The 25437-nt window shown below is 41.0% G+C and overlaps 1 protein-coding gene across 5 annotated transcripts in view; it reads right to left on the bottom strand.

Moving 5' to 3' along the window:
- Positions 1–517: 517 nt before the first annotated feature.
- Trpm6 (transient receptor potential cation channel, subfamily M, member 6) overlaps positions 518–25437 on the bottom strand; it is a 187579-nt gene continuing 162659 nt past the window's right edge. For 4 of the 5 annotated variants that reach the window (XM_039101382.2, XM_039101384.2, XM_039101381.2 and 1 more), the window contains 10 exons: positions 24625–24683; positions 22528–22553; positions 20788–20838; positions 19189–19254; positions 16769–17055; positions 16162–16244; positions 15236–15441; positions 9120–9171; positions 4232–4338; positions 518–1030 (listed from right to left, as the gene is read on the bottom strand). In XM_039101382.2, the coding sequence (XP_038957310.1) occupies positions 897–1030; positions 4232–4338; positions 9120–9171; positions 15236–15441; positions 16162–16244; positions 16769–17055; positions 19189–19254; positions 20788–20838; positions 22528–22553; positions 24625–24683 (1071 nt within the window). In that variant the 3' untranslated portion in view covers positions 518–896. The remainder of the gene's footprint in view (positions 1031–4231; positions 4339–9119; positions 9172–15235; positions 15442–16161; positions 16245–16768; positions 17056–19188; positions 19255–20787; positions 20839–22527; positions 22554–24624; positions 24684–25437) is intronic. The other variant, XM_039101383.2, reaches the window with a different exon arrangement.

Genomic DNA, 25437 nt, shown 5'->3' with positions numbered 1-25437 from the left:
GTTGTCAGAGTTCTACAATGGAAGGAGGGAAATACCTGCAATGAGTCTCCACATATTTCCCCTACAGGACTGGCCAAGGAGAACAGAGAAATGATATGATACAGTGTTGAGAGGGTCAGGAAAGGACGAACAGAGACAGGGTCTCAAGCCACAGTGTTTCTGAGCTTAACAAAGTGAAACCTTCCTTAGTAGTTTCCAGGATTACCTATCACCCATTTTCTTATTTAAATACAAAGATGTAAGATTTGTGCTTTTGTTTCATTCAGAGAAACTGGAAAATCCCAAGCATCTTGGGATCTGATGGCAATGCTCCAATGCACCTAGAGTACCCCAGGACATGGCCTTGTTGTGGCTTGGCCAGCAGACACTCATCCCAGCGCTTTCCCTGTTGCTGCTATTCAATTCTTAGTTGCTATAGAGAGAAGACAAAAACACATATTCTTAATGTATGTATACATATATGTACAACCCATGGATGAAATCATGAATAACAGTGGGGACAGAGTAGTCAAACGCAGTGAGAAAATAAATTAATTTATTCCCTGGTTCTTTAGTACACAGCATTCTACTCCAAGTGGGCAGCTGACGCAATGAGGTATAAAGGAAAGTCTTCCCAACGGACTCATCTAGTATCTTCATGCAGAACCGGGAGAGGAGAGTGTATGCCACACATTCTTCTCAGAAGTCAGTATCCAGGAGGGTCCCTCCATTAGACACGGTGCCCTCTGCCGGGCAGTGAGAGATGAGGCTCAGAGGGTACCTCCAGGGAGGTCCACACTGTAAAGTCATCGTGACAGAGATTCTGGCATAGTCAGGATCGTGTCAGTCTATGTCTATTACCACAGAAATCATGGCAGAAGGAGCTAAGGGACCATCATCTTCCTTCATCTTCCTTTTTAAAGGCGTGTGTGATCTTCCAGGGGACTTCTATTTCTGTCTCTTTCTGGATGTTCCTCAGCTGGTTCAGTGGTTTTTGCAAGTTCCAAGTTGCAATGTGCCCTTGCATGGGAGTAGTCATTCCTTTTTAAATCTACAAAGAAAGCAAGATCATTTTAGCAGATGACTTAGAACACATTGACTCATGGAGGTAGGTGGACTGAACGGCAGGCTTAGTCAAAGGGTTCAGGGAGTCTCTGCTGCCCTAGGTTTTGGGCATATGGATTTCAAACACTCAACCATATCTAAACCCAGGCTTTCTTGCATCCCATGACTACCTGAGACTCTAACTCCATATGCTGTCACTGTGTAAAGCACAGGCTATCACCTAGTGGGAAGAGACCAGAGTTAAATGAGGTCCAATAAGAAATGGGAACTTTAGGAAGGATCAGAGGGATGAGTTGAAATGGTGGCAAGAAAGCTCTCCTCAGCTCTGTGGCTACCTACAAAAGTTTCACCATCTGAAGATCACATCAGATGTTTCCTAAGCCCTGCCTCGTCTGTTTACAAAGAAAATGCTAAACAGGAAAAGCTCTGGGAGGACTGACTACAGGAAAAATGGCATTAAATGTTACGTGCATATTTTTGTGCTATGATTCATGAGCAGATTTCAGCCTGCAATTCAGCCATTCACCAGCTCCTCCCTCCCTTAGTTAGAGTTCTGATGGGCCTCAGCCCAGCCCTAATCCCTTCCTTGTTTCCTGATGACCAGCCCAGAGGACACAGTGCTGTGCATTGGCCTCTTTGCCCACTCACTGTGAATTCACATCATGGGCAGTTATGAGAGCACAGCCTTCTTCTTCACTCCTTTAATTCATTAGCCTTGATACAACAGGGCTCTTGGGCTAGACACTGTGGGTGATTGCATTAGGGAACCAAGGGTACCACTCAGGGTGAGAGCATGTAGCTGGTGGGTGATGTGTGAAGCCCTGAGCTCAACCTCTGGTACCAGGAGGAAACATTTATATTTCTTGGTTTACCTTTTACTGTTAAATGGTGATTTTTCTAGATAAAAAAATGAACATACATGTATGTATACTGATATATATTTAATAATATAACCAACATTTATTGAACATATACATGAACTAAATCTTCACCTCAACTTTGCAACAGATACAATTATCTCTTGCTTGCAAATGAAGATGTTAAAGGCCAAAGCCTTAAGCCAGTGGAAAGCAGATCCAGGCTACATGACCCTACATGGGTCAAGATTCCAGGTTCTTTTGCATTGTCTTAACCTGCCTCTGCCCTAAAAATAAATAAAACATAAAAGCTAAAATGTACTTCTCATTCTGTTCTCCAAAGTAAACAAACATCTTTACTCATTACCAATAATAATGAAAGAAGGTATTTCATTATTTCCAATTCTATTATTAGTTTTTTAAAACTAGGATACCAGAGGGGGTGAGGGGGAGGAAGAGGACGAGGTAGACAGACAGACACACACACACAGACAGACACACAGAGAGAGACAGAAAGAATGAGAGACTCTGGGTGGGTACTCTAGAAATTCTTGTGGTTTGTACTTTTAAAAATTTTTCAAAAATAAAGAAGATAAATGTTTGAGTGGGTAGGCTGGATGAGAGAATGTTAAAAAGAATACACTTAGTTTTATCCTAAGGAAAAACAACTGGGAGGTAGGATGGCCTAGCAGGTAATGGTGCTTGCTGTCAAGCTTCATGACCAGTGTTCCATCCACAGAACCCACATGGTGGAGGAAGATGATAGACAATGGCCACCAGCCGACCATGGCACGCCTATATGAACCCTGAACCATACTTAACAAATAACTAGGCCCAAAGACTGGGAGGGATGAGTAATGTCTCTAATCTTCCAGGTTCCGAGATAATCAGAGATAGTCCTGGGTCTGTGAGAATAGAAACTGCCTTGCCCATGCTACCTACAGTGAGTCAGACTGGGCAGAGCCCAGGGCCTAAGGGTGATGATTCCTGAGGGGATTCCAGGCTGCAACTGTGGGATGATTTAGATATTCAGCAGCTCCTGCCTCCCTTGCCTAGATTTCTGATATCCCTCAACCCAGTCCCAAACCCTGCCTGGGTCCCTGATGGCCAATTCTGGGGACACAGTGTTGCACAATGATCTCGTTGGCCATCTGCTATAAGCTCACAGCATGGGCATTTAAGAGAAGACAGTGTACTTCTTTGCTTCTTTGGCTTTCTTCTTCCAGATCTGCCACTGGATGATGATACACTCTATTTTCACTGAGGGAGGAAAGAAGAACCAGAGGCCTAAGTCTTGCCCACAAAAACCTCCCACAATTCCAAAAGATTTAGAAATTGTCCATGTTTGTTACAGAAGTCCAAAGGTCTACCCTGGGTTATAGCAGAGGATAATCTTTTTTCTGATTTCTGATTCTAGTTCAGGTTATAGCTTTTTCGAGAGAGAGAGAGAGAGAGAGAGAGAGAGAGAGAGAGAGAGAGAGAGAGAGAACCTAACTACGTTGCTCAAGCTGACTGTGAGTTCCTGGACTAAGGTGATCCTTCTGCCTCTTCAACATCTTCAGCTCTAGGTGGAGCCACAATGCCCCACTCAGGCCTGTACCTTTTGATATGTGACATCCCAGTGTAAGGAGACTGTTGCTCTGAGCCAGGAAAAAAGAGCTAAGCAGACAGCAAGCCTCCTTTCTGAAAAGGACAAATAGATCCCAGCACAGCTAGAATTTCTAGAGCACACGGGCAGTCACATGCACACTGTGATCGAAATTTAATGTGGCAGGTGTGGGGGCTGGGAATGCAGCCCAGGAGTGTCGTGCTGGTTAGCATGACAGAGTCCTGGGTTCTAAGCCCACTGCTGTAAAACAAACAAACAAACCAGTGAATAAAGCGGTGGTTGTTACCAGCTTAAAGTAGTGCTTTAACTGACAGCCTTTCTTCACTCTGAGCCACACCCTCTCCGGTGCCCAATGGGCAAGCTGGAACCGAATAAAAATGCTACAGGCGAGCTGTCTGCTAGCAAACAGGACATTGGAAGGGAAGAGAGGGGCCTTCATCCCGTTTCATTCCCTTTAAGTAGGTGGAACGTTTTCTGTGGGGTGACTGTGACAAGCTTTGGGCCCCAGGTTGTTTTATCACATTTTGGCAGAACCTCAAGCAAATCCCTGTCCTTTTTTAATCCCTCCTGAGACTTGAAATTTTTCAGTCAGAAAGTCAAGCTTGGGAAAGGCTGCGAGTGAGATAAAAATGCGGTTAAGATTTTCACTCGATCCCAAGTTACAATAACTGTTATTCTATGAGAGTTTCTCTGAAGAAACGGAGTCGCCGCCGAGGCTTACCCGGCAGCCTGAGCTTCCCACAGCAGGAGTTGCAGCGATGTTTTGCAATGAAGCTTCTAATTGCATCTTCCCCTAAATTGGCCGGTCCAAACACCATCCCTCTTGATCTAGAGGAAATATCAGAATATCAATTAGATCACAGCTGAGAAAAGGGAGCCCAACTAGGATTCTCTGAGATGGCGAACAGTATCCCGTAGTAACCTAGCCACTTAAAGGAGCCAACAAAGAACAGAGCACTTTGGGGAAGGAACAATGTTAGGTTTGCAAATTTAAAATTCAAATGCACTTAAATCTTTGTACCCAACTCCAAGACCTACTGTGAAACTCATTCCAACGCTAATCTGATAGAAGAGTGAATTTTCGATGTAGTGCATTAAAACAAAATACAGTGAAGCCCTTTTTAATGCATATGGTGTGAGAGAGAGGCATTCGTTATCATATGCTCTCCTGAAACACCCCGAAGGTGAAGGCTAGAATAACTTTGCTACGGCACACACCTTCTAAAGAGACGCCTGTGCCCTGCTCTGCACCCAAATTCTTTTCTGAAAATGACTCTCCCCAAACCAAACCAAACACCTCACCGCACACCAGAGCACCTAGACCCCTGGCTTTTTAAAAGCCACTTTTGACTCTGCAGACTGTTTTAACCAGAGCTCTTTGTGGAAAGCCAAAGCAACTCTTAGCCAAAAAGTTTGTGGAAAGACACGGCAGATGCCCAGAGTTAAGTAACAGAATTCATCACAAGTAGTGTTGGTATCTCTGAGACACACTTTGAACTTTCTAATATAAAGATCGTCAGCAGATGCTGGCACACAACCATTACTCTTGAGACTTTGACCCTCTGCGTGACACAGGACGGAGCACACCAGAAATGCCTCCAAAGAAGCTTATGAAAGCTAATATTTCATTTTAATGACATGCAGAGGAGAAACAGCGCATTTTAAAATCTGAACTCAATTACCGCTCTTAAATACCACGTCTTGGGGCGGGGCGGAGCACAGCAGACTATCACAAAGGGAAACAATAAACTTTGCTTCTGAGGAATGTGGTTTTTCAGAAGGGACATGGTGTAAAAACGGACTCCTTTTTTTTTTTTTCCACCCGAGGACTGAAACATTTATCTCAATTTCCACTTCCTTTTGGCAGATAAACAGTGGCTCTCTGAAGATGTGCCAAGCTCAGGATGAGGGCTGATGTCAATTTGATCTCAGATTGCCTCCCTCTCTGTGCTGGGTAGGTGGAGAAAACCTCTTGGGAAGACAGGCTGGAAAGACACTGGGGATTAACTTTCCTGGTCACTCAATCAGTCTCACGAGGCACGGCTCTGGTGGTATTTACCCGGCAGCATAAGCTGCCGCTTGTTAACTATGCCTGGCTTTCAGTCCAGCTGGAGAGACACTACCTTCGTCAAGTGAAACTGAAGGTGGAGAAGGAAAAAAAAAAAGGTAGAATCACTTGGTATTTAGACCAGAACTCTCAGATCTGATAAAGTGAGAGACAAAAGTATTTATTCAGCCATTAGCATGGACGACTCCCTTGAGAGTCTCTGTGTGACCTCACTGGAAAATTTCACTTGCTTGCATCCCCCACCAGCCATTCCTGTCATCCCAGGAAGGCATAAAAACACCCAACTAAGACATAATAACTTCAAGTAAGATATGGAAGCTATTTGCGTCCATGAACTGGGTGAAAGTTAAAATAAAATCATCGAAATCACTACAAAATTTATATATCAGGGTCAAAAAAATCTCAGAGCAGGGAGACAGTGATGTAGGGACATTTCACCTGCACAGACACTGCATGGCATGCTCTACGCCTTGCTGTCTCAGATAACTAAATTTCCAAAGGAAACACTGTTTCCCAGATTTTAACAACACAGGAAAAGCAGGTAGTAGCTTGGTTCTACATACAAAGAAAGCCCAATTAGTGCCCTCTATACACAGTCACTATTAGTGCCTTCTACACACAGTCACTAAACATCTCACCACCAATCCACACTTGTCACATGCTCAAGACCATCAGGCAGTAGGTTAAAAAGAGAGAGTTGCAAACTATCAATAAATGAGGCATGTTAGGGAGAATCAGGAACGGGGGAGGAAGCATGAGCAAGACTATTAGAATTACTCTCCAAAGCCATCATCCCGTCGAACAGTCACCTGTTCCCTTCTGTTGATTCTTTCACCTCACAGGGAAGTTAGAACCTTGAGTGAGTCTCAGTTTTCTCCTGTGTGAACTGGGATCCAAACTTTTGCCCAGAGTTGGTGCGTCGGTGAAATCAATTGCTTTAAATCTGTGCACCTCAAACTTGAATGTATCCCAGGTCGCCAGAAGATTTATGAAGGTTCAGATTCTGGTTCATTCGATATGGAAAAGGCTCAGAGACTATGCATTTCTAGCAATGTCTCTGGTGGTGACGCTGACCTATGGCTCATACTTTAACAAAGATTTCACACTCATGGGCATCATTGATTAATTAGATATAGTTCTAATGGAACCAATTATTTGAGGGAAAAAATCAAACTTAAGGTCCCTGTGAAAACCAAGTACCCAGAGTTGGACATCACCACAATGAAACCACTCTATCTGTTTTAGGAGAAGCTGTCCTCAAGTCATGGAAAATAAAGCTGTCATAATAATTTCATAGAATTACATTGAGGAAGTTTAAAAAAAAAAAAAAGGACAGAGGCGAGGGCCCTATTCAGACATTGCAATAGAATACCAAGCCTAAGTGTGTTTTTTCTAATTCCCCATGTGACCTTAATAGAAATTGAAACCCACTTCCTATGGAATGCAATTACATACCTAACTGTCAAGCAGGATAATACAATCTTAGATTCTAAAACGATAGAGTATTCAGGTCATATTAAGTGATATATGCCAAGGTCAAATTTTAATGAACAATAGGCAGAGTACACATAAACTCAGTTCATTATATATGCAAAAGGTCTGCACTGAAAAAAATTGTAAAGAAAGTTCTCATAGAAAAAGAAATTCCTAATACAAGCCCTTGAGCACACAAGACTGCTAAAGGATGTGCTTAGCTGAAAACACTTCGGTTCTGCTAAACTAAAAACTAAAATAGTTCATTATAGCCAGAAATCTAACTTGGACTCCATAGTCAAACAGATATCATAGGAGTTGGACAATACACGAGAGCACTACAGAGCATCTGTATCCTCCCAAGCCTACCTGAGCCAATAGTCCCTAACATAACTTTTAATAGATAAGTATCTTCTCAGAGAACCCTACTGATGGGCTGCACTCACATTTAGTAAAATCATTCAGTGAAAGAAGAGTACAAAAAACGTAGTGATTATTTATTTAGTGAGATCCTGGAGACGAAAAAAGTAAAACCATATTTTACTCTGTTAGGAATCTCCATTTATTTAGCTCTAGCAACTAAGTATGAGCCCTCAGTTTGACTGAAAAGTAACAATGTTAACCCATCCTAGATAGTATAACCTCAGACCTCAGGAGGTAGAGGCTGAAGGATCCCAGGCTCAAGGCCACCAGGAGCTATACTGGTGAGATTTCATCCCAGTTTAAAAAGAAAAGTCTTTAAGAAGAATTTAACCCATGGTTGGGTTCGCAAAGCACCCTTAGATCCTCAGCACCAACCTCACTTGTGACTTGTTAGAAATGCAAATCATTTGGTTTCACCTCAAAAACAACTAGATCAGAAACGCTGCAGGCCAAACTGCAGCAATCAATTTTAACAAGTTCTCCTGTGGACCACCAAGACAACTCACGCTTAAAACACACTGTTGTTCTTCCTATTGGTCAGCCATCAGCCAATCAGAACCGTCCTTTCTTTGCATTCCACCTTTAACAGAACACCTAAAAGGCTTAGTGCCCGGTCTTCCAAAAACTAGAAAATGTCCCGGGTATTCAAAAGATGGGTGAATGACTCGTCCCTTTGAATTGAGTAACACAGTCTGACGCCTCCTATTTAAGCCCTGTGGCTTTAAGGTCTAATAGCCTGGTTTACAGGACAGCACTCAGTATTCCCACCTCTTACTTGGCTTGTCTGGTGAAGAGGCTGGCTGGGCACAGAGGCAGCCATTTCAGCCGTGAAGACAACAAAGGAAGCTACTTCTGCTACTGCGTTGTTTTTTATGTCAAAGTAAACTCCCAAGAGCAAACCAAGCTTACACCTTACCCCCTTACGTTTAGACCAGTAGAAAACTCAAGAGTCGAATCTGCAACCAAAGTCGGGAGACTACACTGACCCTTATAATCTCTACTTATGCTTACTAACCCAGCTCTAGAATTAAACTTACTTTAATTCTTTCTTTTTACTCATTGCCTAATTGAAGTGGCTTAGAGAATCGTGTTTGAAGTGTAATAGTCTAGATTTAAGTCTACAAATCTTGTTTTACATCGATGTGCGGTAACTGTTGGAAAACTTTTCTGGGATATAAAAGACACATCTGTGTTTAAATTCTCCCGAGAAACTAAGACAGGCCTCTACTCAAAAAGACACATCTGTGTTTAAATTCTCCCGAGAAACTAAGACAGGCCTCTACTCAAATGTCCCGCTCTTCCGATGTAACTAGGGGTCAATTTCCAACACCCACATGAGGCTCACATCTGGCTTTAACTCCGGTTCCAGGGGACCTGATGCCCTCTGCTGGCTTCCATGAAAACCAGGCACCCACACGATGCATAAAGACACATTTGGGCAAAACACCCATAGATATAATAAATCTGTTTTTTAAGTTTTGAAAATGGACCATTAAACATTATGTAATCTGTGCAGATAACAAAACATTACATGATAAACATTAATGCATAAATGTCTATGTTTTAGGTGACAATTAAAAATAATGTTAAAAACATGAACAAATTGAATGCACTCTACTAAATTATAACACATAAATCAACTCACTGTTTATCTTCCGGTTTTATAACAGATGGATCTGTCAAATTTTCTCCAACACCTCAAAAGAAGAAACAAAATCCATTTAGCAAAGGGTTCATTTTCTTAGAAATGCAGGAAAATAATAACCAAAGTCTGTTTTCTTTTCTTTCTTTTTTCTTTTTTTTTTCTTTTTTTTTTCTTGAAGATTACATTCAAGCCAGATGTGGTGACTCACTTCCAGCACTTGGGAGGCTAAGGCAGGAGAATTGTCACTAGTTCAAGGTCAGTCTGAGCTATATAGTGAATTCTGGGCCAATCTAATGTACACTGTGAGACCCTGTGTCATTCACTCCATGGTAAGTTAAATACCATGCTAATTAAAGACACTAGGGAAACTGTTTAGGGAGGTTATTGAACATAGTGTCCCCTGAAACAGCCCCCTCTGAACTAATAAACACCTGGCCACAAACTAGTGTTTTAATGATGTCATGAGACTTGGTAATAGCGGCATCTATCAGCAGATCTATGTATCTGGCACTCATTTATCAGTTGTACGCACTAAGGCATCTAGTTTTACTTTCTCTGATTCTCATGAAAGAAAAATATTATCCTCATATCCTCAATTTACATCTTACCCTCATTTACATCAATGAGTACATTGATGTTCAAAGAGATTGAGAAACTTGCCAAAGATTGCTTATCCCAGAAGTGGCTGTAACAGGATTAAAGCTAGGGCAATGCTGTGTTCCTCCCTCTAGTTCGTGGTCTCCTTAGATGGCCTCCATCAGTGCTTAGCAAGGTCGAGATCCTGGGAAGTTTTGTAGGTACAGCCTCCATGCATCAAAGAGACACCTCAGATGCTGTGTCTATATATAGCATTTATAAACAGTAGAATAAAACGACACCGAATTCTTGATGTGAGAGCTGGCTCTACCTGGGCGATCAGTTGAGAAGATTCTTTGAGGTGTAGGCTTATGCTCTGTGTACTTTGTGGGATGTATCTTCAATAAAGTTTAGTTTTTGAAAGGAAAAGAGCAAAGCGTACAGAGATAACATGGGTGCAATTTAAGGCTGAACTTAATCAGAACTGTGTTCAACACCCAATGTCAGCCTCTGTTACGGCTCCCATGTGGTGAGGGGCTAGTTTCCAACAGTGATGACAGTTTAGGCAGGGACACCAATGAGACATCTTGGTATACCCAACAACTTCTGAGGACCATTCCCTCACACGGCCTTCTTTCTCTGCTTGAAAGATACTAGCTTTGTACGGTGATTACTCAAAAGTTGTATGAATTTTAGACTATTGTTATGTATTGCCACTTGGTGAGAAAGGTACTTGTTTTGTTAAAGTGGAAGGGGGAAATACCAAGGTACCCTACCCCTAGACAAAGAACTACAGAAAAGTAAGGACTACTGAGAGACAGAGGGAATTAATCTTCTCCAGGGATAAGCTCAAACATTGGTTACCTAATGTCAAGTGGTCATCCCTGAAATCATATACATATGAGCAAAATTAAATGGACTCTGCATATTATATTTACATGCTTGGACATATATATATATATATATATGTATATATATATATATATGTATATATATATATATATATAAGCAATACATATAATCAAAGGAAAAGCGACCATGATTTTGAAAGGGAATGGGGGAAATACATGGGAAAGGATGAAGGAAGAGGACAAGGAGAGGATGGATGGAGGAAAGGGACAGGAGGAAATAATATAATTATATTTTGATTAAAATAAAAAATTATTACAAAATAAATTATATACCTTTTTTAAAAAACAAATAACTTGTGTTTTCTAAGCAGTAGCTTTTAAAGAGTTCTGCTGTGGTCTCTCTCTTTTGGAAGAGTAAAGCTTTCACAGGAAACTGTAATTCTTACAAAGTTTTCTGCTAAGAAATTGATTTTCTTAGGACAATAACTTGGAGTAGCCTGGAGATTAGCGCAGGAGTGTTCAGCATTTGTTGGGAGGGGGCTGTTTCAGGACTCTGTGAACCCAATGAAGCTAAATAGCCCTTTTCTAAGAATGCTTTGATACATAACATTTAAACTTACAACACGTAAAGGAAACCAGTGATCCTGAAAAGGTTATCAGCATATTTTAACCGCTGTGTTACAATACACACATGTGCTCCTTCATTACTACATTCGATAACAAGCTCTAACTTGGGTCCGCTACCCACTAGCATATCCAACAAGTGATCGTTACAGTGTTTTGAAACAGCTGCCTGCATCCCAAGGTGCTGCATTAGTATCTGCAGCCCCTCTTGCATCACAAGTGACGTCACTGTGGGCCATGGTCTAGATAATAATGGAAGATGGTGAGTTCCAGTCATGGGTTAGTGGCAATAAGGTTGAACTTAGGTTTCTATCAATGTTTATAGACTCTCTGTCTACTCTTTAGCAAGCCCTAGCCTGGCAACTTTTCACATTGAGTTTGAATACGGAAATAAAAAGTTGGGCCGATACACAAACGCAAGAGAAGTGTGAAAAATCAGACCTTGCTGAGCCCTTGCATTTTCAAAGCCATGGAAGGAGCTCTTTGTGCTTTTCTTGTCACATAGTCAAGAAGGAGCAGCTGAGGGAGCCCCTGCTTCCCTACAATCATGGAGTGAACAAACAGAGTAACAGGCAGAAGTATACCCCAGCACCAGGCTGACAGCTGCACTGCCTTTATTGTTTTAATTAAGCACAGGCTGAGCTTGAAGCCTGGAGCTTTTGACAGTGATTAAAGTTTTAGGCCCATGTCTAAGTAAAAGTGTTAATTTAAGCCAGGACTATGTACAGTAGCTGAAGAAACACTATCAGTTGGTAAAGAAGAAAATCTTTACAGCGTTCAAAAAAATAAAAAAGGTATCTGTCTAGATCTCATTATAGAACATTTAAATCTTGTGGCTTGTTTAGAGATGTAAAAGTCATAGGACAGAGGCTCCACCCTAGGTATGCCCTGTTCTGGCTATGAGACCTGGTACCCTCCTTAACCTCCTTGAAGCCCAGTTTTGTCATCTAAAGTATAGCATCCCAGACTTTACCAGAGAGGGCTACTGGGAGAAATCAATGAGTTGTATCTAACTCAGAAGAAGCTTTAAATGTCAGCTGTTAGTCCCATTTTCTTTACTCTATCTAGAACCTCTCTCGAAGTGAAATAATTGTCTTCTTATCAGGGGTAAAATCCTGTTTCTATCTCATTCCCCAAAAGGGTATTTTCTAACACACACAGAATACCTAACAAAGAATATTTAACCCATTGACTGATGTTTATATGTTAAGCCTCCTAAATTACACATTTTGAGTTGTTCTATGGAAAAAAAGGCTTTATGACCTATGGAGAAAGAGAGAAGCCCCAAAGACCAACAGTTCAGGATCCTCCATATTCACTTAGTCAGGCTAATTTACCAAGCTCTCCCACCACACAAGAGCCACCCAACCCAGGCCATCTTATCTCAGTCTCTCTGATATTTGGAAAATGTAGAGCAAATAAGAGAATTTGATATCTAATTACTCTATTTACTGGTGACCTCTTTTTACCCAAGCCCAGAGAAAACCCAGAAATTTTTATAGGACATTTTCTAATGTAGCAAGACTAATGGCCTTCTACTCTATCTATACAAAGAGGATATCTCTTTGTAGTAACATCATTCATGATGATGTGGGTGCTTTTTCTAGAAATTGCTTTATCAAACAAAAAAATTAATGCTGCATCCCCAAAAATCCATAGAAAAGTAGAATAAGAAAAAATCCTAAACAATACTCTAATTTAAAATATAATTGTTTTTAATTTCCACTGCTGGGAATTAACTGTTGGACTTCAAGTGTAATGATGATTCAGGCCCTCCCATGTAAAATTTGTAAGAAGAAAAAGACCAGAAAACTTCATTATAATTATAAATAATAGGAAATTGGTCACACCTCTCCTCAGAGTTCAGCTTTCTGGCCTGCTATGGTCATTCCCGGGTTAACAAGTGGCACTTTTCTTGGAAGAGTGAAACAAGAGAAGGGGAAACAGAAAAACATCAACTGCCGAAGTTCACCTTTTCCTCTCCTCAAAGAAGGAAGGTCTTGATATGTACAGAGAACTTGTCTCACCTGAGCTCCTTAACGACTTATTAACTAAATGACTTAAAGGCATAAGACTATTTTCCCCATTTACAAATAAGGGAGGTGCTTGAACCTCAGGACATCCAGCTAGTTCACAACGGATTCTTGCAGAGCACATCAACTCTCCAGAACTAGAAAGACTAGTAAACAAAGGCAATATAAAAGGGAACAAAAAGAAATTTCTTTTAAAACCACAAATTCTCTCTCAACCCTTGATAAGATTCAGCCAGCAATAGCATTGTAGCTTTATAATCACTGACATAGACTCCGGTTCTTCCATGAATTGAGCCCAAGAATTATCTAGTCCCTGATAAGTTCCCTGAGTTTCATGACACCTCCTCTGTGTGCTCTGTGATGTCTACTCATGCCTTCTTTGAAGGTCAATGTTTTGACATAGTTGACGTGCAATGGCCTATTTCAGCAATTCACATAATTATTCAGGAAAAGAATAACGTTTATTCCCTCCCAACCCACCTCCCCAAGACTATAATCGCAGCATTTGTTCTGTTTAATGTCACTTTGGATTACTAAGAGACAAAAATCCCCAAACATAAACATCATTAAACTAAACCCTATTCAAGTTGAAATACAAAACACACTAAAGAGTCATCATTAATTCCTTCAAGTTTCTCTTTGGTTGTTTGCTGTTGTTGTTTCTGCTTTTGCTTTTTAAACAACCCCACCCAAAACTCAAAGCGAAAACACAAACAGTGGAACACAGATGAAAACCATCAGAGTCTCTCCAACCGGAGCTACAAAACAGATGCCTTTAGCCTCCCCACTCCCACTCCGGGCATATATTCATCAAGTGCTTGCTGGTATAAAAAGCTGAATTCTTTTGGGCATGTTAATTCAGTTTATATTCCTTCCTGAAAAAAAATATTGCGTTTGAGGTTTAGAAATATAATCCATCCTTGAGAACACCAGAAATATCAAAAGGCAGACATACTTAGTAATGTGTGCAGCATTTTACGTGCACATAGATCAGTGAGCATGTGATCCAAATTTTAAACTGACTTTGCATATTCCCAGACATTGGTTCTGATGCCTTAGGAATGTTAATCTCAACATTCCCAGGCCCCCAACCTGTTTTTGCCAAGAACTGTAATGTGAAAAAATCAGAAAAGCAAAGAAGAAAGTTCATGTTGTTTTAAATGTACCCTATGACAGTTCTTTCCTTTCAGAGTGACAGTCTCAAACACAGTAGTACAAGGAAGAGAAAAGGCTATATAGAGTCAGACCAGCTTAAGTCTACATCCTGCTTCCTGTTTAAGAGCTGTGTAACCTGAGGCAAGTTATTAAAACTTTCTGGTCCTAAATTGTCAGTAATATATGCTTCAAGGTGCTGCTTCTGGGATTAAATGAGATATAATTTTTATGACAGCTTCTGGGTCAAGTCCTTTATTTGAATCCAAAGCTCCAGTCCATGAACCCAAGAACTAAACTTCAGTCATAATACACATTCTGTGTCCTCCTTACAGGAAAGCCTGCTGGAGACACTCTGATGTTCTGTGGAATTAGACATCCAGCTGGAGGTGGGGATAGTGGGAAATTCTCTGATCAAACACTTCCATTAAATAAAAGTGCACTGCAGCCCTCTTTTGTAGCCAAGGACTTCCCTGAACTGTCATATCAAGGGATATATCAAAGAAGGCAAACTTAATTATAAATTACGAAGGCAATAAACTCAATATAATGAAAAGTATCCAGAATTTAAATTTTCCCATGTATGTGAATACATAGCTAAATTTTCTGGTAAGCATAAGACAAAGGGGTAACACCAAAACAAAGTACAAAAATCATTCCTCATCAAGTTCAACGTTTGAGATCTAAACAACTTTGTGCCTACACTTCCCCCTTTATCTAAGAAGAAAACAGCAATTTGGGTACTCATGGTCATCAGTGCCCACTATCTCTGAACTAAATACCTATATCTCTCTACCAGGACAGGTAGAACACCTCCATGTGTCCATTCTAGTTCCTGTGAGATATCTGGAAATGGTCTTCTGCATTTTCAATTAATTACCTTGCAAATCTAAAACCAGCAGCTCTCCCCGGGTATACTCATAGGTCCAGTGAGAGAAAGCCAACATCAGTTCTTCCAGGGTGTTGGTGGGGGCAATTTCATCGCCATTGTTGTTATTGTATTTCCGGAACTCCCCTGTCATGTACTTCTCAATGGTTAACCATTGGTTAGCTGAATGGCAGTAGACCAAGGAAACCTCAAGAAATCTGTGAGGGACAAAAGAAGCCAATGATTCCCCCACGAGATAACAAGCATAGCAACCACCCTACAGAGCACTCGGCCGAATTAGTCACCTACCCTTGGCCTTTCTATGGAAAGAAGGAACACAACTGGGAGGCTTGTTCCCATGCTTACTTGCCTCCCTTTTCTTTGAGAAAACTTTCCAACTTTTTTATGAGTACCGGATCCAATTTTTCTTGCCAGGCTCTATAAAATTTCTTGTAAAATGGGGGGAAAGGCTTTATTCTAATTCCTCCACACCAAATTATGATCTGACTTGATAAGTGAATACAAGCATATCAAGACACCCAAGGGAAAATCATGAGTGTTTGTGATTGCAAACTTCCTAATTGGTTTAAGATGCTAGGGAAGCAGCTGAGCTTTAAATAGACATGTTTTGGGGCCATAATACCCCTGGGCATTAGCAACGACACCCAGCATCTGTCTATCTTACCTAATGGAAATGTTGATCATCAATCTGTCTGAACTTTTTTCCACTCACATCAGTTTAGGAACTTAAGCCAAGGTATGTCTGGAACATCTAATTATCTTTATACCAGCCTGTATAACAATGGGAGGAAGAACCTTGAAAAAGACCATTAGAGAACTTCCCCCATGGGTACGGTATTTCTCATGTTTAATGGACTGAGAAGAGGTTAATAGGAATTCTTCTTATAATGAAGAGCCACAGTGCCAGGTGTACCCACCTTGGTGTATAGGGAATGGTTTGTGGTTTTACTTGGTTGAAGGTATAGATGAGTTTTTGGGCAGCTCTTTGCTGTTGAATTTCCTTTTAAAAATAAAGAAAGAAAGAGAGGAAGAAAGAAAGAAAGAAAGAAAGAAAGAAAGAAAGAAAGAGAAAGAAAGAGAGAATTATTTAAAATATATATACCAAATCATATGTGTTCAATGTCAATTATCCATAATAATTATAGGAAAAGATGTAATAAGTTTGGGAGAGTATCAGGAGGCATGGGAGATGTTAGAGAGAGAGACAGGTAGAAATGTTGTAAATACAGCATTCATGAAATTCTCAAAAAATTTAATTATTGGTTCACTAACATAACCTTACTTATTAAAGAGCAAACCATTCCTAGACTGCCCAACATTTAATATTATTTACCTCCTACCACTCTATACCCCCAAAGCAAATGTCCTTCACAACAAAAGTAATAAAAACCACCGCCTTCAAAAACTACCCGACTCTCTTCAGTTGAGGAAAAGCCATCTTAGATCTTAGATAAACCTGTAGCCAGACCTCTGTGTTTTTATTTTGCAGTTCCTGGGCTCTGGGTGTCTACAGTTCAGGCTTACCCTAAGGCAAAGGTGAAGCACAGTGCTCTCCTGGAAGATTTTATACCATGTCTGCACGACCTCGGGGAGAAAAGACTTCACAATGAAAACCTGCCCGGGCTTGAGAACGTCATCCTCAGACCAGGTGCTGATAACGCGCATGGCTTTGCGGAGGCCCCCATCCATCTCCTCTTGTGACAGCACCTGGATTATGGCAGCTCTACCATGCTGGGACCAAGAGGACATGCTCTTATCAAGGGTCAGAGGGGAAGTCTCTTCAAGCTTGTAGATGGTCACTTCCTCTCCTGCTGCAATAAGACATGAAAGCCAGTTAAAAAAAAAATACTAGGTCTGGAGTGCGATTGGTGCCCTGAAGATCAACTCAGAATCAGTTCCGTTGTCTCTGTGACCAGAGGAGGGTATGGTTAGCAGGAGCTAGAGCAGAGTCAAGACACAAATCGTCCTGATTTGTCCTCTAGTGAAGGTGGGGAGGGTAAGGAGGGACAAACCATCAGATGTCATATAAGAATTAAGTCGTACTTACTATAAACTAACTAGATAAAAGCCGTATTAAAGCAATATGAATATGTTGTCATTGTTAGACTTTTTAATGGAGACATGACTTGCTTTATAACTAAGGCCGACCTAGCCAGAAATCATTACGGATCCCAAACTAGCTCCAAATTTTTGGTCCTTTTGCCCTATCTCCTGAGTGATGAGATTGTAGGCATGTGATAATGACACTCTGGCTCGAGACAAATATTATCTATGGAGACAATTTAACCTGTAATTATTCGTTACTAACCCTTTAAGGAGCAAGCATTTTTATAACTACCCTTCATATAATATACACATATTTATACGTATAGCCATGCTTATACTTAAACAACATGGTGGATTTTGTTTTATGGGTGTGGTTTTGCTTATTTCTATTTCTCTGCAAAGGGTAATTTTTTTTTTTATTAACTTGAGTATTTCTTATATACATTTCGAGTGTTATTCCCTTTCCCGGTTTCCGGGCAAACATCCCCCTCCCCCCTCCCCTTCCGTATGGGTGTTCCCCTCCCAACCCTCCCCCCATTGCCGCCCTCCCCCCATAGACTAGTTCACTGGGGGTTCAGTCTTAGCAGGACCCAGGTCTTATTTTTACTTCACCAATAATGCATGTTTTTTAGCCAGTGGAAATCACTCAGTAGCGAGGTCATACCTTGAGCCTCTACCTTTTGCTTTTTGAGCCCATTAGCAAGCTACTGAGACCCTCCATTTCTTCAATAGGAATGAATAACACTTGTTTCAGTGGTTTGCTGTTACTACATATGTCATCAGGGTTAGAGCAGGCTAGGACTTCATGTGCAGACATAGCCCTCACCTAAAAACACTATTTACAACACACTTCCGTGGACTTGGACCTCAGCCATCCAATATTATTACTATAAAAGAGGAGTAACAATCCACACAGAGGTTCTCTTGAGGTTGTAGCCCATTGCTTATGCCTTTTATGTCTTCCTAACAGCTTTACCTCAGATATCCCCTATGTTGTTGTTATTATCTACCTTCTTGTTTGTTTTCTGTGAACTATGTTAAGTTACCAGAAAGGAAGCCATCAATTCCCTCACCCTCGTATCTAATTCCTTATCAATAAATGTATCCTGAGAATGTGTGACATATTCTCAAATGTTTATTCTTGATGCTCAAGTAAATGCCACTGAAGAGCTCTTTGGAGTCCTAATTCCTTTGGGACTTTAGAGAAGAGCTATTGATTTGCAAAATGAATCATGGAGCCAAGAGGGAGAGGAAGCATCTGCATAAACAATCAGAAGCCAACCTGGTCTTTCCCCCATTGGAACAGTGTAGGGAGCCTGAGGAGGGAAGGCAGTGTAGGGACCTTTGTTACACTGTCAACTGTGCTTTATCCTGCTAGGCAGAAAACCTCGGGTGCCCTCGGCTAACGCGAGCTTGCTTCTCTTTACTTCTCCAGCTTTTAAAAACTACATTTGCAGTCTGAAGAAAGAGCAATCCAAGTATGGGAAACAAAACAAACAAATATATAACAGCAAACAAAGGATTTCTCTTCCCATGCCCATCAGCTTTCAGCGTACTGACATGTCGTGCTTTCGACTGTGTTCATTATATAAGGTTGGTTTGTTCTTTTCTTCCCTCTACGTGTCCAGCCTCGAATCCCTGAATGCCAGGTGCAGGATCACGCTTGCTTCCCAACCGCTGACCCATGTAGGTCCCAGCCTCACAGGATCAGCTTCTGACCCTCGATGCTGCCCACAGTAGTTAAGAAGAATCTCTAGTTTGGGAAATGATCCTCCTTAATCTACAACATGGCCAAAATAAAATTTGTGAGTCAAATGAGGAACGTGGTTTCTTTTCTGTTGCATGCCAACATTCAGCCTACCCTCGCCCAGCCTCAAGAAGGGGGAGATGTTACTCACTGAACAGCTGGATTGGTGTAAACGGTATGGTCTGAGACAGTCTCATTAAATTATTCCTTTCAATGGCTGCAAACAAAAACAGATTGACTACTTTAGGACTGTATCAACAATTAAACCTACAGAAATCCCCCCATACAAAAATACACAGACCATTTCAAACATCCTTTATTCTTTTCACTAGCCAAAAACTATTATAATTAATAGTTTTAATATAAGATACACCTTAAACATAAAGAATATCTTAGTCTTAGGAAACTTTTATATGAGGTTATATAAGATGGCCTATGAAGGGGCTATCTCCTTGCTCTCCCAATAACAAATAGGACACTAATTCAAATAATGTGCAATTCTTTCTTCTAAATGGATTTTAATCTATGTTCCACATCCTCTGGTTTCCTTTTTCCAAAGCAAACTCAGTGCGCAGTGGTCTGTGGGGACATCTACTGTTGGTTTTGTAGAGTTTGCCTTCTTTTTTTCCCAGAGAGAATGGAACACTAATTTTAATTAGAAGCGAGTGATCTGCATTTTCCTGCCAAGAGCCATAGACTAACAGAGTCTGTGTGAGTTAAAGTATTCCTCGCTAGGGACCCTCTACAGCTGGCAGTTAGAGTCAAAATAACAGATTACTACTGAGCTATAGGAGCCCGTCATAGGAGCCTAGAATGAGGAGGCTAGAATCAACAGGCCCATTATTCACCACAGAGGAGAATGCAGGATAAGACAGTTTATTATTGGACCCTAAACAAATGACCTTCATATAATAAGACCAGTAATTACAGTGCCGGTAAGGTCTTGGTTCACACTGAGTGCTAAACTCAGTAAAAGCCCTGTCCTTGTGTTATCTCACGCACTGAGAGCTGTGACCCTAGAGGAACCACACCATGGCGTAAGTCCAGCTGGTCTAAGTTAGTTTGCATCTCAAAATATTTGCCTCTTAATTCTCAACTAGCCCATTGGCAGAATGTCCCTCGGAGAGGGCAAGGACAATCATTCCCACTTGGAAAGAAAGGCAGCTGGAGTGCTGTGAAGCATTGCCTAATAACAGAGTCGAGACCCTTGGTATCTCTGTATAATGGCATCGTGGCTAGGCATGTTTGTGGGCCTTATTCTGTGAGGGGTGGCATCTATTCAGTGGTTATGTTCACTGAGGGATATGGAGGGTCCCACCCTAGCTTTAAGAAGGACTTTCAACCTAGCCTTTCCCAATTCAAAATATTGGGATCAGCCTGAGGGAAAGCTCAGTGGTTCCAGCAAGGCTCTGGGTTCAAGCTCCTGAATGGTAATAAAAAGGGAACAGTACAAAGGAAGATGTCTGGCTTTAGGCTCACACTGAGCTTGCAAGGAAATTTTAGACACCTAGAACATCTTCTTCCAAATTTGCAACTTGACAACACGTGTACACATTTTTTTTTAAAATATGAGTTTTCTAAAATCCTGACAATTTGTTTTTCTGAGTCTAATTATTCCAACCATTAAAGTAACCAACTTTCTGAATCGAAGCTGCATCAATAAGGTGGAGTTGATGGACACTCGTGTTTACAAGTGCAGAGTCCCACACGTGTAGCTCAGTTGACCCATCTGTGCACACCTGCTTCCTACCTGAATAATGGCGGTGAGGCTCTGGAGGGCTTTTTAAAGAGGCTGAGATCTCTGAAATCACAGAAATGATTGGCATTTTAATTACTTGGCTTGAGATAAATACATGTTTGTTCGCTGCCTTCAAAGTTTCTATTAAACGGCTTAATCAGAATGGCTTCTCACTGTTCAGAAAAGCTTGCCCAATATCCTTTAATGCAACCGTGTGCTGCTCCCTATCCTGACAGCTTCCAATCATCGGTGTAATATCTCCAAGCATATTTATATGGGGAATTGGAGAAAGACAGGTAATATTAGCCTCAAAGTATATTTCCTCTGAACCAATTACACCTCTGGGTTACAGAAGGTACACAGCTGCCCATCACGACATCCCAGAAGCCTGATTCTCTGAGCTCTTTGCCAAGATGCACCTACTCATGCAAAGACAATATTAACGCCAAGTTATTAGCATACTACCTTACTGACTGAAGCTAATGAAAAAACATTACGTATGTGCCAGATACATAAGAAGGGGTGGCCAGTATCACATCACGGGATTTGGTAAGCTGTACCAGGACCCTGTGTTGGAAATACGCCACCTCCAGTGTTAACTCACAGTTTTCTCTCTGTTCCATCCCTAAATCATAAGGCTCCAGAGAAATCCTTTGAAATGGTTTTGCTGTTCCATGAAAATCAAAATTAAAGTGGAGAAACGTCAGTCCCATGGCAGCAGCTGCTTTACGCCTACTAGAATAAAGGGCAGCATGAGCCTAAGTTTAGGGAGTACTCTGGCTCCTGATGCCAGAGAAAGACTAGAGCAAGCATCCTTTGAGGGTGCATGCTGGGGGCTACAGTCAGCAGAAAAGACTTCCGCTTCTGAACTCAGGCAGTAATGAAGACTTTCAGCTCCCACTGTGGGTCACACTAGGCTTGAGAGTGAATAAGATACCGTGCTCACCCTTTAGAAAAGTAAATACAGTATACTGGAGAGAAACACACACAACTGTTATCACAATGGTTTGCTAAGCAGACATGATACAAAATCGTTGGGTACCAAGGCTGAAAGATTGCCCTACTGTCATCTGAAAGTTAGAAAGTCATGACCATCTGACAGTGACCAAGCTGGGTTCCAACCAAGACATCAACGTCTCCGAGAACTTAGTGACATTTATTTAACATATTTTAACTGAGCATGATCTGACTACATGCCAGACAGCACAGCCCTCTATGGAAGAGAAAGAAAAAGATCACACAGAGAGCTGTGCAGGCCCAAGTCAACACTTTGGGCACTGAGGGTCTTTGAAACCATGTAGGAGAAAGCTTCCACGTGCACGTGTGTGATTGGCTTCTTGTGTGTGTAAACTGTAACACGATCAAGATCAATTGTTGCAGCGTCAAACTGAGCCTGCTCTCATTCAGAGAAACAACACGAAAATTAAGTCAAAACAGATTTCTCAAAGAATTCCAAGCTGAGGACAGCTCAAAGGACAAAGAGCTCACCTAGAGTGCACAAAGCCCTGGGTTCAATCTTCAATACCACAAAACCAAAAAACAAAACAGCACAAAAATGTAAAACCACACATCAGTCCTCATTTATCCACGATATCTCTATTTTTATACTGAATTTCTACTTTGTATAGATCCCAAAACAAAAACAAAAAAGAATACAGAGTCAAGAGCTACACAAGCCCTAATGGAACAAAGGAACTCTACCACTGGTAAGATTGAAAAATCAAAAATAAATGTTTAAATATAAAAACTTACTGTCAACTTCATTTGGGCTTCTTGTTCTGTTTGGGAAACAAATAAAATTATTTATACAATGCTGTTTTAAGTCTTTCAATTACCCAAACACTGAAAAATGGTATAAAACAGAAATAAATATACATATACATATATATACATATATATACATATATATAATATATCATATATGTATGGAAGTCTCTGCTCCATCTTCTACTTTACCACTAGAAAATGTAGCCATGCAATTATTTTCATAGAAAAAATTAATGCCAGTAAGGCATGTAATCCACTTTTTATCTATGCCCCAAGCTAATTGAGAAATGGTGGTGTTAGTGGTTTTAATTAGCTGTGTGATCACACAACATACATAAGATTTAACCGTGTTTGTGTTGTTCTGGATCAATTAAACTAAAGGGTGCCTGAACTATGCAAAGCAGATGCCTACAAATGAGTCTGAGAACGTCTCTGGACAAGCCCACAAATCAGTTTCATTAGCCCACGTGGCCCCTAAATGTTCACAGGCTGAAATTAGCTCGCTTTAAATTGTTACTTGCCCTGCTCAAGTGCACAAGTGGCCACAGGCAAGTCTGAATAAATGCATTCAAAGAATATCTCCAGTATTTAGGTCCTTGGGGAAGAAAGTACAATTACAGTTATTGTTTAATTTCATGCTGCAGTAACCCTCCACTCCGCATGAGCACGAACTACTGAACCTTTGAGAGGAGGAAGTCATATGTCCTCTAGGTCTCGGAGCAGGCTTACACGAGGCTGTGATGGCAGTTCCCAAGAAAGGCCATGTCGATAGAGCTGAGGACCAGAACTGAAAGTAACCTTCTACCTTCTGTATATCAACTGGCCCTCACCTGGGGTGAGTTTCCTTTATTCCCATGGTCTTGTAGATATTTTGATGATCTAACTAGAAAACTAAACACACACACCAACACATTCACATATATATACACACATACACACGCATGCACATATATACATATTCACACATATACCAATACACTCACATATTTGCATGCACACACACACACATATACACCAATACACTCACATATATGTATGCACATACTCACACATACTTATGCACACCAACACACACACCACATATACACAATGTGGAGTGGAAACATCACCACAGCACAGTGCCAAACACCTGCAGCACCAGCTAATTGGGACGCTGAGACAAGAGGATCACTGGAGCTTCAGAGTTTGGGGAAAACCTGGGCAGCATAATGGGACCGTGCCTCTTAAAACAATTTAAAATAAAGTAAAATCATCTTTACTTGGTTGGGTTTTAAACTTTATTTCTCTGAATAAAAAACATTCAGGAATGTACAACCATATTGTCTCCTCCTCATCTTTTCTCCCTCTCTGTCTCAATCCTTGTCAGAGTTTATGTCTTTATAATTACAATGCCACTGAAAACCAGGAAATAAAGATCAACCTCATTCTGTAAAAGGGACACACGGAGGGGAGTGGCTTTGGAAACCCAGAGAACAAAGCCTGGAGTGACAGTTTGGTGGTAAAGAACACTTGCTCTTGCAGAAGATTTGGATTCAAGTCCAAGTACCTACCTGATTGATCAAAACTGTTCACAACTCCACGTCCAAGGGATCCCACACCCTCTTCTGGCCTCCATGAATATTGCACACACATCACACACATACATACATAAATACATGCAAGGAAAACATTCACACACATTAAACTAAATATAGAGAATAAATTTAATAAGATTTTCTTGTTTTAAGACAAAAATGTCTGGTTTTTATTCTGTAAACCACATTCACATTCTTACCTATCTGAAAAGATATAATGATCAACCCGTGAGTGGTTTTTGTTTTGTTTTGTTTTGTTTTGTTTTGTTTTTTGATACTACAAAGGAATTGTTCTCCTGCTGTCGAAATGTGTGTAACACTGTATTCTTAAAGGGACTTGGGTAAGGAACCATTACCAGAAACTGGAAAGTTCCAATAAAAATTTTCCCATTCTTGCTAACACAAGAAAAATCTTGTCACTTTTTTTCCTTTCTATTCTGATCAAAGTAAACCTTTATTCCTAATCAGCTTGGAGGACAGAATCCAAAAGCCACACAGAAATACTCACAGAAAACTCCTGCTGACGCTGGCGCTCCTGGAATTCCATGAGGGGTTTTTATCCGGGTCCTGCACAGAAGGGAACAGACATTACCAGGTCACAGCACTCCCACTGCATACTTCCAGAGGCACACAAGCCTAGCACACTCTTTTTCCCTCTGCCTGGTGCAGGACCTCTTTTTTAACAAAGGAAACACAAACTAGAAAGATCACATGCATAATGTCAGCGTGTAATGCTGGTACCTCCATAGCTCACGGTTTTAACTGAATGAATGAAAGCTGCTTTTGTAGAGACATTGAAAGGAAAGCACAATATATAAAAATTCCTACAGAAATTGAGCGATCATTTCATGGTCTAAAAGAAACAACGGAGGTCCAACTTGACAGATACAATGGATAACTTTTATTGTCAACTTAGTATAGTAAGAAAAAGCCAGGGCAGGGGAAAGACGTGCAGTAAACCTCTGAGTGGTTCCGTGAGGACATCTGCAGAGAGGATTAACCTAGGTGAGATGATCTCTCCTGAAGGAAGGAGGCAGCAGGTCCCAGAGTGAATTAAAAAAGAGCAATGAGAAAGCCATGTGAGGGTCAGCATCCTGGTCTACAGACATAGGAGCAAGCATCCTAACTCTGCTATTCCTACTTCTAACTGTGCCTACCAGGCCAAGGATTGACTGGATGCTCAAACTGCAAGCAAACAGCCTTCGGTCCAGTGAGCTTCGTTGTGCTAGGTATTCGGTAACACTACATCATGGCATCCCTGTCATAAGTTCATCATTGCTCCAGGTGATGGAGGTTGGGGAAATCAAAGAGAGTGTTGTGC

The sequence above is a fragment of the Rattus norvegicus genome, chromosome 1 (assembly GCF_036323735.1).
Source record: "Rattus norvegicus strain BN/NHsdMcwi chromosome 1, GRCr8, whole genome shotgun sequence".
In the NCBI taxonomy this organism is placed as follows: domain Eukaryota; kingdom Metazoa; phylum Chordata; class Mammalia; order Rodentia; family Muridae; genus Rattus; species Rattus norvegicus.
This window is presented reverse-complemented; position numbering and strand designations above follow the sequence as displayed.